This window comes from Chaetomium strumarium (genome assembly GCF_033439665.1).
Source record: "Chaetomium strumarium strain CBS 333.67 chromosome Unknown B0T15scaffold_3, whole genome shotgun sequence".
In the NCBI taxonomy this organism is placed as follows: domain Eukaryota; kingdom Fungi; phylum Ascomycota; class Sordariomycetes; order Sordariales; family Chaetomiaceae; genus Chaetomium; species Chaetomium strumarium.
Genome location: NW_026944431.1, coordinates 2,932,104 through 2,947,217, shown reverse-complemented (window position 1 = coordinate 2,947,217; position 15,114 = coordinate 2,932,104). Strand labels below are relative to the sequence as shown.

Genomic DNA, 15,114 nt, shown 5'->3' with positions numbered 1-15,114 from the left:
ACATAAGGCTGTCGTCCACACAGTTATTACCTTGATCTCTCACCGTCCAACTATGGCGGAGGGGGCAGTCTGGGCGACCAACTGGCATGCTCCCAGCGTCCATGTCGAAGGAAGCTAGGACAGGACCGGTTAGTTTCCGGTAAAAAAGGTATAAAAAAGCTTGATTATGTCGATTCCTTTTCAGTTCCTTATACAACCCTGTATTGCGAGGAATCGCCAGCAAACCAATGAGCGTCCCGAGTAAGGAGATGAAGACCCGGTGATGTCCTTATCGCCGGGAGCTGTCAGCGTCATCTTTATCGTCAGTGGGGCAATGCTTTAGAAGCCTGGACCTCCAGCCATCTTCGGCGGGGTCAACTATCTCCCCTGCTCCCGCGGTCGCGTCGAACTGCAGTGGAGGCGCATTGATGCCGCTGGTGAGAACAAGGCTCCGGGACAAGGTTGACGCAAGCTCTGGCGACCCGGTTCGCGAGTCGTTGTTAGCCTCTAACAGCCGGGCTTGCCGGCCTGGCCGCCGTGGTTTCAATTCCTCCTTCTTCTGCCGACCTGTCTCGCTGTTCTCTCCTCTACTTCATGCATGTCAGAACTGCCGTCTTCGTCACTCCTTTCTACCATTCCCACCCTCCGTAACCGACGTCCCAGCTGTTCGGGGACTTGAACTCCGTAAGGCGCGATGTCGGGCCTCCGCTCCTGGTTCCGCGGCTCGAACGCTGCGCCGAGTACAAAATCCTCGAAGACTGCTACTCCCGGGCAGAGCCCGAGGGCGAGCACCTCATCACTCAATGGCAACGCCAGGGCAGGTGTTTCCGCCAGGGAACAAGAGGCCAGCGATGTCGAAGATGCCATGGCCGCGGCGGGGCTTATCATGAATGACGACATCGCCGGCGCGGAAACTCGACTGCGCCTCCGCGAAGACTCGTCCACCTTCCATCAGCTCGGGCTGGGTGTTGCGACCTTCATGAAATCTGTCCTCGGCTTCGAAAAGGAGATCATGGCGGAGACGGCGAACAGGCTGAACCAGACGGAGAACAGGGCGTGGAATGACATGAAAAAGGCCCAGAAAGGGGCGGAAAGGCCGGCCAACGGGACTGCTGCTGGCCCAGGGACCTCCGTGGATGGGAGTGGGAGCGCAATTTACCCGCCCGGCACCGAGTTTGCCCTTGTGCATGCTGAGGCACAGCTGATGAACGCCGTGCTGGGGGTCATGCATGAAAGCTTGACAGAGGCGCTCAAGGGGTTTTACAAGCTCCGGAAGGCGTACGTCACGTTGGACGGCATTGTGGAAGCCGAGGCACGGTATTTGGACTCTATCGGGCATGGTGGAGCGAAGAGGATACCACAGCCGAGAAAACACAGCTTTGCTGAAGACCCAATGCCGGGCAGTTTCGACGAGTCCGAATTCGCCGATCTGGAGGAGGCGCAGACACCCAAAGTCAACGGCAAGGATCGCAGCGACGGAGGTTTTGTCAACGGAGGCAGAGGAGTATCAGACGCGGAGAATACTCATGACAAAACGGCCGCCCAGGAAGATGCCGTAGCACTCGATGAGAAGTTGAGCAAGCTCGCGGTCGCTGAAAACCGCCAGGTAACTGCAGAACCATGCTCCGTAGATGGAACACGGACTGCAGAATCCACGTTGGCGCAGGTGAACAACCATGGGGCCGACAAGGCGCTCTTCGAGTCACCCGTGGACATCTTCGTCCACAGCGGCGCGAACATGTGCTTCGGCGTCCTCCTACTACTTCTGTCGATGATCCCTCCAGCTTTCTCCCGCCTGCTATATGTTATCGGCTTCAAGGGCGACCGTGAGAGGGGCTTGAAGATGCTCTGGCAATCCGCCAAGTTCCCGAACATCAACGGGGCAGTGGCCGGATTGGCGCTCCTCAACTACTACAACACCTTCCTCGGTCTTGCCGACATCCTCCCGCCCGAACACGACTTGAACGACCCGTCGGCCTCCGGCTCGGACGGCAGCAACGGCAACACGAGCAACGAAAGGGAGCGCGACATGGTCGGCTACCCAAAAGAGAAGTGCGCCGCCCTCCTCGCCGCCATGCGGGCCCGCTACCCGGACTCGTGTCTTTGGAAGCTCGAGCAGGCCCGCATGCTTGCCAACTCACGGCAGCTTGACGAGGCCATCGACCTTCTCGTCTCCAATATGGACGGCAACATGATCCAGGTCACGGCACTCAACAACTTCGAGCTGGGCCTGAGCTCCATGTACGCGATGAAGTGGCCGTCCATGAGGGACGCTTTCCTCCGCTGCGTCGAGCTCAACAAATGGAGCCACGCTCTGTACTACTACATTGCCGGGGCTGCCGAGCTCGAGATGTACCGGGACGCGGTCCACGCCGCCGCCGCCTTGTCTGGTGGGGAGGAAAACGAGAAGGAGAAGGAGATCCTGCGGGCCGAGGCGCAGAAACACAAGAAGCTGGCCGAGGAGTACTTTCGCAAGTCCCCCACGGTCGCGGGTAAGAAGCGCTTCATGCAGAAGCAGATGCCGTTCGAGGTGTTTTGCGGCCGGAAGCTGCAGAAGTGGGACGAGCGCGCCAAGGCGTTAGGCTTGGATCTCGCCGACGCGGTGGCGGTCAGTCCCACGGTGGAGATGATCTACCTGTGGAACGGCAGCAAGCGTATGTCTGCGCAATACCTGGAGAAGGCCAGGGTGTTGCTGGCGTGGACGCGGTGTACGGCTCCCAAGGAGAAGCTCGCCAAGATCAAAGAGGAGAAGGATGAGGTGGCTATTACGGCACTGGCTGAGTCGGCGTTGTTGAGGCAATTGGGCAGGGGCGCTGAGGCGAGAGTCTTGGTTGAGCCCCTGCTGACGATGGAGAAGTATGTTGTTCCCCTGGGCCCCCCCTTTTTGTCGCCGTTCAATATTTAACCGTGTTTCTGTGCAGAACTGCGTTCAAAGGCCCTACACGGGATGACTACTGCCAGGCTGCGGCGCACTACGAAATTGCTGCGATCGCGTGGATGGGCGTGTGCGACCCGGAGTTGTGGCCCAAGGGCACCGTCGAAGATGTGGAGGCATTCCGGCGGCAGAAGACAGAGGAGTGCCGCGAGTACCTGGACAAGGTCTCCAAGTGGGAAGGCTTTGTGCTTGATGCCCGGTTTGGCTTGAGAGTCAAGGCCGGCATGGAGATTGTCGAGTGGCTGAGGGTGAAAAGGGGGTGGGCGTGATCGAGATCTCAACAAGTTTGTGGGATGCGCGCCCTCTGTACATACTCCCCCGGTTCAAAAGGGTCAGCTTTTACGTCTTGGCTTGCATACGGCAGAGGAACACTTCAGGATGCACAATAGAGCATTGGCTAGAGGGCATACATACATTTGGCCGGATAGATCTACATTGAAAGGTAGTGTATATCATTTGTTACTTGCTCATCATCGGAACACGAGATTTGGTTGAACTGTCTTGGACATTCTACTCCGACAGGAGCTTCCGGAGGCTTTGACACATTTCATAAAGCAGCGGGCGATGCTCCTGGTATACATACCGTCACAGGCACATTCCCATTGTATACTGCTGTCACACAGACATAGAAGACCCTGCCGGGCAAAGCTGTCAGCGGCTGACAGGAATCTGTCGCCACCTAACCACACGTGGCAACATCTAGACATCTGAAGGACTGACTGTCTACATACCGTAATCAAGACAAGACAACTATTAGATATCCATCGCTTAATTATGTCCTCCCCTTACAGCCCAACCATCCAGTGGCCCATCCACATTCTTAGTAGTCCACTCTTGTGATATGACGCATGCTCAACTTCATCCCGAGTGTGTGTGCCATCATACACTGAGTCGGGGTTAGGCAGCAGATATAGGGGAAAGTAGAACACCCCATCTCGCTTCATTCTGAAAATGAAAGTGGGAGAGTGTCAGATTTCAATAACTAGAGGGCGAATAGGACTGGCCTGGCTTTGAGAGTTTTTATGCACAGCACAGTGGTATTGGATAATTCGATCTACAAGGGGTTCTGTGGGAGCAAAAGGAAATTGGAAATATTCATCTCACTTCCCATTATTCTCGACTTCCCTGACATCTCGGTTGGGTCTTCCAAATCTGCTGGTCTCTACGGAGTACATGGGCCACCTTGTACGGTAATGTCGTTGACTACCTACAGGGGTCAGTATGGTGGTTATGCAACTTATTAGCAAGCCTATGAGTAGTAGTACAACCTACATACCTACATGCAACTAGGTAAATATTTCAACCAATCAACTGCTCTATTCCTGTTTACCTTTTTATTCTCGAAATAGGTACGGAGTACTTACCGAGCTCCGCTACCATCTGTCCTCGCCGTCTTCCAGGTTTCCCAAGATTCGCATAATGTCAATTCAACCTCCTACCTCAATCTAGAATCGTCACGGGCAAGCGGATCTCGTTTACTATGCCCATTGTGTCTCCTCTTCGCAACCCAGCAGGGCGTTTTATCATGGCTCAAGTTCACCTTCACCGCGATCCCCGAGCCTCTGACATCAATCAGCATGCTCAGGTTTGGGGATCGCCCCATCTCTGTTGATAAGTCCGCTTCACGGGCGTTGCGATTGCTCCTGATATACGTTCTTGTAACGTATCGCTGGAGGGAACGGTGTATAATCGATTCAAAAACTCGGGCCCCCAATTATTATTATCTTCCTCCTTGTGGCGGCGCTTAACTTCATACATCGGATCACTTACTCGTTGCTAGAAAGTGACCTTTATCCGCCCCAAGATTCTTGGCTCCACCTTTCGCGGGCCGTATCCGAGCCTCTGGGTCAGTGGGTTCGGACGACGCACTTCAGCTTTTCAAACATTTTGAACCATGTCCTGTTGTGCATTTTCCCTCGCACAACCAGAATACTGTGTAACATGGAAAAATAAAAGCTGTGTAACTTGTGGCTCGTCAATTCCGTTATTTGAGTGGTTCTAATGGAGGTAGGTAATTCGCATAAATTTGGCACGGGATAAGGAAGGACAAGGTTCGGATCGCGGTTCATCCCATTGGAACAATTCCGGATTCCCACGGGTCGGGCAATTCAGGGGTTCAGAGCACGGGCCCCTGATCTGCGGAGGTCGGTGCGCTGCGTTTATTACGCTTTCACAGCTTCCCCAGCATTGATGAATGAACTCGGGTTGCGGATTGGCCCGGGGGACTTCCTCGCGCGCGAAAGCGGTTGTTGACTGGCCGAAGCAGCACACAGCTGACGCGGTGTTCAGCTCCCTTTTTCACATTTTACTTGTGCTGCTCCTGGACCCTCCGGAGCGACGGGAATTGGACCCACAGAGTCTCTGTCCTGCATTTTGCAGTTCTCCGCTCACTTTGCGCCCCCGTGACGCTTGGCGCTTTTCTCAGCAGACGGTGTTAGCCTCCGGGGAGTTCGTGCACCGTCTCTGCCAGGCAAGAGACGGCGGGACTGATCTTTCTGGTTGTTTGTTGGTGAGACACACCAGATCGCCACCGTCCCCATCGTTGTGCCCACTCGGTTCCTGGGTGCAAGAAGATCGCCCACCGCACTGTATTTGGACGAGCCAGCCTCCCATCTTGCCGTCAGGTCCCCTCTTCCTGCATGCAGGTTTGCAAGTTGTACCTGCAGGCGCCCGTCGACCATTCCACAGGCTCACCGCAACGGGTATACCTCCGAGACAGGTCAACTCATCACTCTCGCCTGTGAACCACGAGTTGACGCAGCATCCCTGGAACCGACAAACCCGGTTACTTAGCGAAGCGAGCCGCCCTGCCGGCGTCGGTCCTGTGCCGCGATGGAGCAGACCTCCTTGGCCGCCGCTGCTCCCCCAATTCCCCGCAGGTCTCGAGAACGTGAGCGTGTCCGTGGCCGTGACCAGTCGCCAGACAAAGGCCAGCGCCCGAGTGCCAATGCGAAGCACGACCGTGACAACACCGACGTCTTTGCCGACTGGACCAGCCGCGATCGAGCGCGATACGCCGACCTCTACCTTAAGGACGAAGAGGACGATCAGGTCGCCCCGCTCCCCCCTGCGTCGCCCGAGGTCATTTCGTCTCTCATCACATCGCTGTCTGCTATTTCCAGACCGGTGAGCAAGCACTTCGACGGCCCCTCCTACCTGAGCCCAATTGGCCTCGCGAGCCCCCTCAGCCTCTCGGTTCCCGGCTCTCCCACTGGCGGCTCGTTCGGCGTCGACTACGGCGCATATGCCCGGCCGTCGCTGAAGGAATTACCGGAAGGAGATGTGCCTCTAGAAGATCTGCCCGCCAGCGCTCCGGTCGTCCGGACGTCCAAACCCCCCAGTGGCTTCTCCCCGATGACGTCGCCCAAGTCGCCCAAGAGCCCTGGCGCTCGGGACTCGTCGTCGGGTCTGAGAGGCCTCCTGTCACGGCGGAGTAGCGGCGGCGTTTCCCGGCCGTCGAGCAAGGGGTCGCTCACGTCGGGCGCCGAGAGCATCGGGAAGCTCAGCATCGAACGCAGCAGCCAAGAGCCGCTCTCGCCGCTCGCGGAGGGACCCGGTCTGAAGAAGCAACACTCGTTTGACAGCTGGGGTAAGAAGGCGACGCGGAACCAGCGCGGTCTGATGTACATGAGCAGCAAGGAAAGACTGCGGGAGAAGGAGGCGGAGAAGAAACGGGCCAGCATTGGCGCGGTGGGAGGGAGCTCGAACAGACTCAGTGCTGTGAGCGGGCCGACAACCCCGCGCCTCGATCCACTTGCCGCAGAGTCGATCATCAGCGAGGAGCCAAACGGATATTTTGCCATTGGCCACGCAGAGGACCATATCGGCGGGTCCGAAACGCCGGCCGACAGCCTCGCGAACCCCCGGTTGATACCCACGAGAGACTCGTCGTTACGGAAGACCGGGAGCGGCGCCAATAGGTCGTCCAGAGCGTCCCGGACCTCGAAGAGAGACAGTGATGGTGCCGCGTACGGGACGATCCCCGAGCTCGAGGAGCAAGGTGGCGGAAACCGCGGGTCGCGCAGTGAGACGGCGAGGCGGCGCCAGTCTGGTCAGAAGCCGAATCATGGGCTCGACCCCCTGAGCCTCTCAGCAGAGTTGCCGCCGAAGAACCCGGCGGCGTTGTTGAGCAAACCCCTCCCTGAAATTCGCAGCGCAAGCCCGACGACGCCCTCTGCCGCTATGTTTCCGGCCATGGATCCCATCGACGACGGGGCACCTTCACCCGCTGTCGCGCAAGGGCGTCGCCGCGACCGCGAGGCGAGCGCTGAGTACAGGCGACGTTCGGGCCGCCTCACACCGGACCCATTTGGCGGCGGGTACACCAGCGAAGGCGGCGGCGGTTCTACGACCGTTAAGGCGAAGCGCAGCAGCGCAAAACTCAAACGCCTGTCGGGCGCTCCGAGTCCCACACCCGACAATGCGGCAGAACCAGGTCCTCCGGCGAAGAACAATAGGCATAGCGACGGGCCGCACGTCGCGTACGAGCGGCCGCGGAGCGCTGACAGCATCGACGACGCCGTGGAAAGCTATCTATGCAGCCCCCGGCTCAGCCAGAAGATCAGGCATCCTCAGACCGGACGGGTGATCAGCTTTAGCGAGGTGGGAGATCCTAACGGCAGCGCCGTCTTCTGCTGTGTCGGCATGGGATTGACGAGGTACATCACTGCGTTTTACGACGAATTGGCCTTGACGTTGAAGTTGCGTCTCATAACACCGGACCGTCCGGGTGTTGGCGACAGCGAGCCGTATACCGAAGGCAGCTCGACGCCTCTGAGCTGGCCTGGTATGTCTTGACCCTCCTTAAAGGCCGCTGTTAATCTGGTCCCCGGTCAAGCTAACTTTCGACCCTTTAGATGATGTGTATGCGATCTGTCAGTCTCTCAAGATCACCAAGTTCTCCATCTTGGCGCATTCCGCGGGCGCCATCTATGCCCTTGCTACGGCACTCCGCATGCCGCAACATATCCGCGGCAGGATACATCTGCTTGCCCCCTGGATTCCCCCCTCGCAGATGAACGTGTTTGGCGCTAGCGACAAGACGCCGCTGCCCCCTACCAACGCGATACCCACCAGCCAAAGGATATTGCGGGCGCTCCCGACGCCTATCCTGAAAGCCGCAAACAGCAGCTTCATGACGGCCACGAGCTCCAGCATCACAAGTTCCTTGCCGAAGCAGAAACGAGCCAGGCGGGAGAAGAGGAACCGCGATACGGCTTCTGCGAAGGAGAACAAGGACCAACCCAAGGGCATGTTCCACGGCGGACAGGAAAACAAGGAGAACCTGAACTACGACGGCAACTCCAAAGAATTCCCCATCATCCCAGGAGCGGACGACAGCATGGACCGGGACCGGCCGGCCGGAAATAGCGGGTCCTCCCACCAGAACGGCGGCATCGGCCACCGGCACCGCCGCTCCAACTCCACCGCCCAGGGGTTCCGGCGGCAGTCCGATCTGAAGGACGAGTCGCACATCCTCTCGACGGCCGCCGCCCTCGCCAGCGCGCAGATCGCCGACCGCGAGCGGCAACAGCTGTACGACAACCGGCTGACGCACGCCATCTGGCAGCTGGCCACGACGGGCGCCAACCCGGCCGTCGACCTGCTGGTCTGCCTCGAGCGGCGCCACACGATCGGCTTCCGGTACGTCGACATCACGCGACCCGTGGTCATCCACCACGGCAGCCGCGACACGCGCGTGCCCGTCGACAACGTCCGCTGGCTGGGCAAGACCATGCGCCGCTGCGAGGTGCGCGTACTCGAGGGCGAGGGCCACGGCCTGATGGCCTCGGCCCAGGTCATGGGCGGCGTGCTGATGGAGATCTCGCGCGAGTGGGAGGAGTGGGGCCGCGTCACGGGCGCGACGAGGCGCGAGCACGAGAGCAGGGCCAGGAGGGGGACCGTTGGGCAGGGGGCAAGGTGATGATAGGTATCCATCATTTACCTAATAAGCTAACCATCCAAGGGAGACTCGGATACTTTATTTTAGCGGGTCTTGTCGTGTTGCAAGTATTAGGTTATTGTATTGTACATAATTCATAGCGGATCCGACCGATCTTCTGGGGGTAATGTTCTCCTCTTTGTTGAACGCCGGTCTTTAGAAGGGGATTCTATGGCTTCAGGTCTCTTATTTGGATGGGGATTGGGATACCACGCTTAGCGCTAGTTGCGTTGGGCTTTATGCATTTAGACCTTGAGGATGATTTATAAGGTAGCTTTGTATAATCTGTAATACCATCTAATAGCCATCATCATTGGCGTGGGGGGAGGTTGTTATTTGTACTAGTACGTATAGCGGAGTGGTTGGATGCAAAACAGATCGTGACTAGTACCTAGGTACCCAGTAACCCCTACAGGTGATTGTGGCCAAGCTAAGGGGTGCCAAGGGGTATACACACAATCCTCTCCCCAGTAGGTCAAGTACTGCTGCGAGTTGCTTACTGGAGATGAGACTAGTAGGGACGAATTTGGGTAGCTATCTAGAACTTCAATACGAGCTTAAGGAAAGGAGAGGCGAAGAAGGAGGTGGAGGGAGAAGGCCAACATACAGAGTTGCAAACAGACTCAACATGGGACACGGGAAGTGTTATATATCCATGCCACATCCCCTTCAGTAGACTGCTCTTTGCGAAATCTAGAATCCTAAGGTACCAGGTAGGTAGCATGCTCTAGTCCACCAAGTGGCGGCCATTTTCCAACCCCACGTTGACCCGGTGAGGATTTTGTCAATCTGAGTCCACGTTAGGAACTAGGAAAAGCCGTATCAGCGGCTGCGCGTTCGTATGCAAGGCCCTGTCAGTGAAATAGCACTAACGGACTCGCCGCTGCAATGGGGGCCACGTTGGATTCCGTAGATCTTGACTAGGTACGGTTCCCAGGTTCCTCGGGGGCCCGGGCATCCGTAGAATCCCTTCCTTCCTGTAGCGTTGACCCTTCTACCGCACTTGCGGGGTGTGCGTGTGGCCGCAGATTGTCGGACAGTGTTATGTACCATCCACAATGGGCAGTTTCCCGGAATGTCCTCGCGATAGATCAAACGCGTCACGGGAGTCCAACACGATCTCCCACAAAATTCAATCCCAGTCATTATTGGTATCTGAGAGGGGAATGTTTCAGTCGATAATGGGAGACAGTTTTGAGAATCCTTTTGGCGACTAGTAAGTTGAGCGGGTCAGTCATAAACACCCACTTTATCGATACAGAAACAAGCACATCCTGCTGCTTCGAAATAGGCAGTCGGCGGATGGCCCGGTAGGAGAATTCCGAATCCATGTTCTGAGCATGCAGAGCAAGACCTCCGTTGGCAGGTTGATGAGCGACATGGCGAGCTAGTGCATAGTATTTGAGGACGTTCAGGCCTCCGGAGTCAAGGGAGAGTGCTGCTGATAGCCCTCATCAAGCTTAGGACGAGGAAGAATGTTTTTGGACACTAGGTTCGTCTCTTTCTCGAGGTATTCTAGGGTGAGAGGCTCATTTCTATATAGAAGAGCACCCCTGGGTATCATTTTGGTAAAGCGTTGAAGAAGCCCTATGGTACGAACGTGATATTGTGAGAGCAGTCATGACTTCATATTCTTCATAAGCGAGCGGCGGGAGCCAGATGGCAAAAGTATGTACAGGTGCTAGAAACACCAGAAACCATGTACAATACATGAATGCTACAAAGCGGTGTGGTCAACACCGAGGAGAGGAGAGAAGAGAAATGCAAATGCCAGATGCAGATAACGTATGTACATGAATCATAAAGCAACAGAGCAGTGAGGGTTGAGGCCGCTGAAGCATGCAATCAGAAAAGTACCGGTATCCGAGACACGGCTTCATGATCCAAAAACATGCTTAGGGTATCCAAGTGGGCTTAGGAGGAGTACTGGGCGACGTAGCCGACCTCCATCATGGCACCATAACCATCCAAGGTGGCGCTGTTGGGGTTACCGGGCTGCAAACCAGAGTCAGTATTGTTATCGCTGCTTTTTTTTTTTTTTGGATTCCGAAATAGAGTGCACTCACCCAGGTGCCGCCAACGGCAACGTTCAGGATGAAGTACAGGGGCGATGCGGCCAAGGTGTTCCACACATTCTGGTTGTTGATCTGGGCGCCGGTGATCTGCTGGAACTGCCGGCCGTCCATGTACCAGGTGATGCTCTGGGCGCGCCAGTCGCCGTTGGTGCGATCCCAGACGATTCTCCAGGTGTGCCAGTCCTGGTTGGGGATGGAAATGCTCGCACCGCGACCGCTCGGTTCGTTGCAGATGCCGCCGGGGTAGACTGGGCAGGTTGTTAGTCGGACTGTAGCCTGCGAATGCAATTCCAGTTGGGGGGGACTAACCGTCGCAGTGGGCAGTGCCATAGCCGGTCAGCTGTCCGTTGACCGTCTCAAGGATGTCCAGCTCGCCACAGGCCGGCCACGAGCCTCCGCGGCGGAGCGAGTCGCCCAGCAGCCAGAAGGCCGGCCAGATGCCCTGCTTGGTGTTGATGGCGTTGCCACCAAAGCGGATGGCCGCCTCGGCCATGGTCCTCTTGCCAGCCTGCGGAGTGAACGTGTACTTGGACTCGATCCGGCCCGAGGTCCACGAGTTCCCATCACGCCAGGGGACGATCTGCAAGGTGTACCCGCCGCTGGTCTGAACTTGACGAGGGTTCCTCTTGTACGTCTCCAGCTCGGCGTTGACGTTCAGGTAGCCGTCAATGATGTTCCAGTTGCCCTCGTTGGGGAGGCTCCCACTGGGGCCGGCGAAGTTGTCTTGCCAGTTTAGACTGTAGCCCGAGTAGCCAGGGGCATCCCAAGCCGAGACCGAGGCTCCCAAGATAGGGAGGAGGGAGAGGTAAGAAGTGAAATGCATTGTAATTGTGTAAGGACCGGCGAAGTGATGTTCACTGAACAACAAGTATATGTACAAGGAATGGACGGTTGGAAACCACTTCCGGAGTAGGTTGAAGGCGTCGTCTGGATCCGGTCAAGAAAGACGATGACAGAGAACGGCGAGAAAGACAGAGGACCGAGACAGTTTAAATGATCCTCTATGGCGCCGAAAGGACGACCACCCAAAGGCTGCCATCGAGAGTCACAAGTAAGGAACTTTCGAGATGAGCAGGGGCAGGGTAGGGATGTGCTCGGCGGCACAAACCACATGGTTGTTCATTCTGCGCCCTCGAGAGCCCATGCAGCGGGACATCCGGGGGGTTCCTCGGCCAGTGGGACCTGGCGAGTCGGTGCCGCCTGATCGGGCCGGTACTTAATGATACGTTGCCGTTGTTCGGATATTGCCCCTGTTTCTGGCGGGTGTTTGCTACCAGCAACGGGGGTTGCGCATTATGTACACTTGCGCTAGTCAGAAGACGGGAATAGGGGTCACCCGTTCGCCGACTTGTGGACCACCAGAGTGGAAGGCGTGGAAGGATCTGGACCCGCGAAAACCACATGCCGGCGGTTCATGCGGCGTGGCCCGGTAACATGAATTCTCGCCGGATAGGACGAGACTCAAGGACCGAGGCGGTTGCCAGGCCACTGAAAAAGCGAGTCGGGACGAAGGTGGACAAACATTTAGAATTGATCGTCTTCGTCTCGTTTGTACAGAGCAGACAGGTGTGAATGTTTCTGCTCAAGCGTCTAGGCCAATCCGTTTGTGGATTTCTCCAGATTTGGCGTTCGGTCATCGGGGGATTTTTCAGGGACCCTGGATTGGGGGCCCGACAATAACTAGGTATCATCTGCCATGCCCGTCCAACTGATATTCTGCCCAGAGCTTGGGTAGCATTGTGGGGTCTCGCTGTCACTAGAGCATGTGCTAGGAACTGGCCGTGCGGCGTGTTGGCATGTATATATCCGTACCTGCCAGATGGTTGCCGCTTGAGCCGCATCGATGCAGGTATACTATCAGATGTCTGAAACCCGGGCCCCGTTCATGGTGCGTCCTGTGAGAGGATTCAAGTTGCGTCCAGCTTATTCGTTGTCTTGCATACTCACGAACGAGTAGAGGTTTTCTTGCTGCGGGTGTTGTCGGAGGTCTCGAGGCGGCATTGTAACGGAAGGACCCTTTGTCAAGTTCAGATCTGGCTCGAGAAAAATGCGCTTCTCTGGACGTCTTGGGACCGCACTGAGGGAAGGAGCTTAAGGATCTGATTGGTCGATCGCAAAATAGCTCAGGGGGCACATGCACCCCTTGCTCCCAGGCCCAATGAAACTTGAAGCGCAAGTGGCCGAATCGGCACTCGAGCTCGATCGAGCAAGGGGACATTTTGAAGATCCGGTTGCCAACCCCGGATCGGCCAACTGATCTTGGCTCCACAGACATTGGCGGTCACACATGCAGACGGCATGATCCATATGATCAATCATCTGGTAATAACGGCTGCTGCCTGACGACTGCTCTGTGCCATCGACATTTCGAGCGTTGAATGCGACCTCAGTCACCCAGCTTTCTTTTATCGGCCCGACCACTTGGTTAGCACGTTTGGCGCGAAGGAGGTGGATAACAATTCAAACCAACCCATATCCTTCCCACATGCTTTTAAGTGGACGGCCGGCCGGGGCATCAAGGCCGGTGGAGTTTGGTTGCCTTTCCGAACGGTTAAGAACTTGTGTGTTCGTCCCGTTTCGCAGCGGCTGCATTTCCCCAGGTTTCACCCCGCATGCAGCATGAGCCGCATTAACACCGAGGCGAGAGGACCCTTGGCAGCCATAACTACTAGTAGGTACTACTAGTACCTACCTAGGTAGGTAGACTAGGTAACGAAAAGAAACACCATGGGCTCACTACCAAATTGAGTCAGCGCCTTTAAATAGGACTCCATATGAATGTCCCTGTTATAGAAATGTTAAAGCAGAGAATTGAGTTCTCGAATTTCGGGCCATGACTGATTGGGGCATCGGAACTGAGGAGCAAGACGGGAATAAGATGCAAAAGGAATGAGTGCATCAAACTCACGAAACAAATCGTTGTCTAGACCTCGGCGAGATTCGGCATCAGCGGCCGGCCTCGACGAGCTAACTGAAGCAGGGGTCTGACGCGGCGCGATGCGCGGCGCGACGGGTGGCACCGAGCCGGACTCTGCTTAAGATGGAAGCTGAAAAGTAACTAACTGTTGTTCAACCGCGGTCACAATTCTAGACATAGGAACCGTGGTATCTGCGGACAAGCTCGGCGACGACGGTACCTTAGGGGCGTATACAAACTTTCGAGTTCTATCAACATCCCATGTCAGGAAGGTTGCCAGAAGAGCGAGCGGCGATCGCGGCGATATCCTTGCCTTTTCCCCATGTAAGCGTTGCAACTGACTTCTTGGCCTGTCCATCATTTTCGCATACAAATGTTCCCTGTCTGCTCAAAAGGGCCTAGAACTGGTCGCTCTAAGGATAAGAAACCGCCCCCTTTGAACAACAACGAAGGCAAGAAGATGTCGCTATTATAGGTGAGGCCGAAAACGTGAATCTGGACCGAGTAATCTGTAATGTACTTTCATTTTAGGTCGAATTGCTGACTCAGCAGAGTTTGGGTTACGTATAGGATATGTTTTCTAAAGATTATTAATAGTAGGGAATACGTTCGCGCTTAGTTTTTACTACTCAGTTTTCTAACTCTATTTCTTATCTATACTATAGTATAAATCTAACATCGCCTTTTATAACTATAACTTCTATCTATATATTATAAAACCTGCTTTTAGCCAATTGTCACGAATTAAGCCAACAGGACAGCTGCAGGTGGGACAACCCGACGGGTGGCGCAGGGCGCACCCGAACCAATCATTTAGGACCAATAAGAAGGAGCTCTAAGGTGCTCTAGAGAGCAGATAAGAGCTTCAGGAGCTAAGCCAATCAACGCGAGGAAATGACAGCTCTCGATGGAGTCAACAGAGCACAGAGCTCTAGGGAGCTCTATAGAGCACATGAGAGCACCCAAAGATAGCCAGTATATAGTCACTCGTTCTGGAGGACTCTGGGAGTTCTCCAGTGAGCAATACAAGCAATAGCCTCTATCTATTGTGCAGACATTGCGGCTAGCATTGTTATGAACCTTTTGGCTTTACCGAGACCTATAGTCCGACCAGCAGTACCTTCGACCGGCGAACCCTTTCAGAGGCAGGACTGCCTGTGGTTTCCTCACATAGAGCCATTGCCAGTTGCAGAACGACTATGGAGTTCGGTGATGATAGACTTTATTACCAAACTACTACTTTCGAAGGACTCAACTACCGGAACGA

General features: G+C 55.7%; 3 protein-coding genes across 3 annotated transcripts; 2 read left to right on the top strand and 1 right to left on the bottom strand.

Moving 5' to 3' along the window:
- Positions 1 to 180: 180 nt before the first annotated feature.
- Positions 181 to 3,284, top strand: B0T15DRAFT_166990 (uncharacterized protein). The gene is made up of 2 exons (XM_062862176.1): positions 181 to 2,835; positions 2,901 to 3,284. The coding sequence occupies exons 1-2, from the start codon at positions 674 to 676 to the stop codon at positions 3,181 to 3,183; spliced, it is 2,445 nt and encodes an 814-aa protein (XP_062722977.1). The 5' UTR covers positions 181 to 673; the 3' UTR covers positions 3,184 to 3,284.
- A 2,265-nt stretch (positions 3,285 to 5,549) lies between these two features.
- Positions 5,550 to 9,099, top strand: B0T15DRAFT_166928 (uncharacterized protein). The gene is made up of 2 exons (XM_062862174.1): positions 5,550 to 7,700; positions 7,771 to 9,099. The coding sequence occupies exons 1-2, from the start codon at positions 5,747 to 5,749 to the stop codon at positions 8,835 to 8,837; spliced, it is 3,021 nt and encodes a 1,006-aa protein (XP_062722976.1). The 5' UTR covers positions 5,550 to 5,746; the 3' UTR covers positions 8,838 to 9,099.
- A 1,569-nt stretch (positions 9,100 to 10,668) lies between these two features.
- Positions 10,669 to 11,842, bottom strand: B0T15DRAFT_166919 (concanavalin A-like lectin/glucanase domain-containing protein). The gene is made up of 3 exons (XM_062862173.1): positions 11,240 to 11,842; positions 10,922 to 11,178; positions 10,669 to 10,850 (listed from the first exon to the last, which is right to left on the bottom strand). The coding sequence occupies exons 1-3, from the start codon at positions 11,751 to 11,753 to the stop codon at positions 10,770 to 10,772; spliced, it is 852 nt and encodes a 283-aa protein (XP_062722975.1). The 5' UTR covers positions 11,754 to 11,842; the 3' UTR covers positions 10,669 to 10,769.
- Between the last annotated feature and the right edge of the window lie 3,272 nt (positions 11,843 to 15,114).

Excerpts from the sequence above, each read along its gene's own strand:
- B0T15DRAFT_166990 (XM_062862176.1), top strand. The coding sequence starts at position 674 with ATGTCGGGCCTCCGCTCCTGGTTCCGCGGCTCGAACGCTGCGCCGAGT. Across the intron at positions 2,836-2,900 it reads CCCCTGCTGACGATGGAGAA|AACTGCGTTCAAAGGCCCTA; the intron begins GTATGTTGTTCC and ends GTTTCTGTGCAG.
- B0T15DRAFT_166928 (XM_062862174.1), top strand. The coding sequence starts at position 5,747 with ATGGAGCAGACCTCCTTGGCCGCCGCTGCTCCCCCAATTCCCCGCAGG. Across the intron at positions 7,701-7,770 it reads GACGCCTCTGAGCTGGCCTG|ATGATGTGTATGCGATCTGT; the intron begins GTATGTCTTGAC and ends TCGACCCTTTAG.
- B0T15DRAFT_166919 (XM_062862173.1), bottom strand. The coding sequence starts at position 11,753 with ATGCATTTCACTTCTTACCTCTCCCTCCTCCCTATCTTGGGAGCCTCG. Across the intron at positions 11,179-11,239 it reads TGGCACTGCCCACTGCGACG|TCTACCCCGGCGGCATCTGC; the intron begins GTTAGTCCCCCC and ends CAACCTGCCCAG. Across the intron at positions 10,851-10,921 it reads TTGCCGTTGGCGGCACCTGG|CCCGGTAACCCCAACAGCGC; the intron begins GTGAGTGCACTC and ends TCTGGTTTGCAG.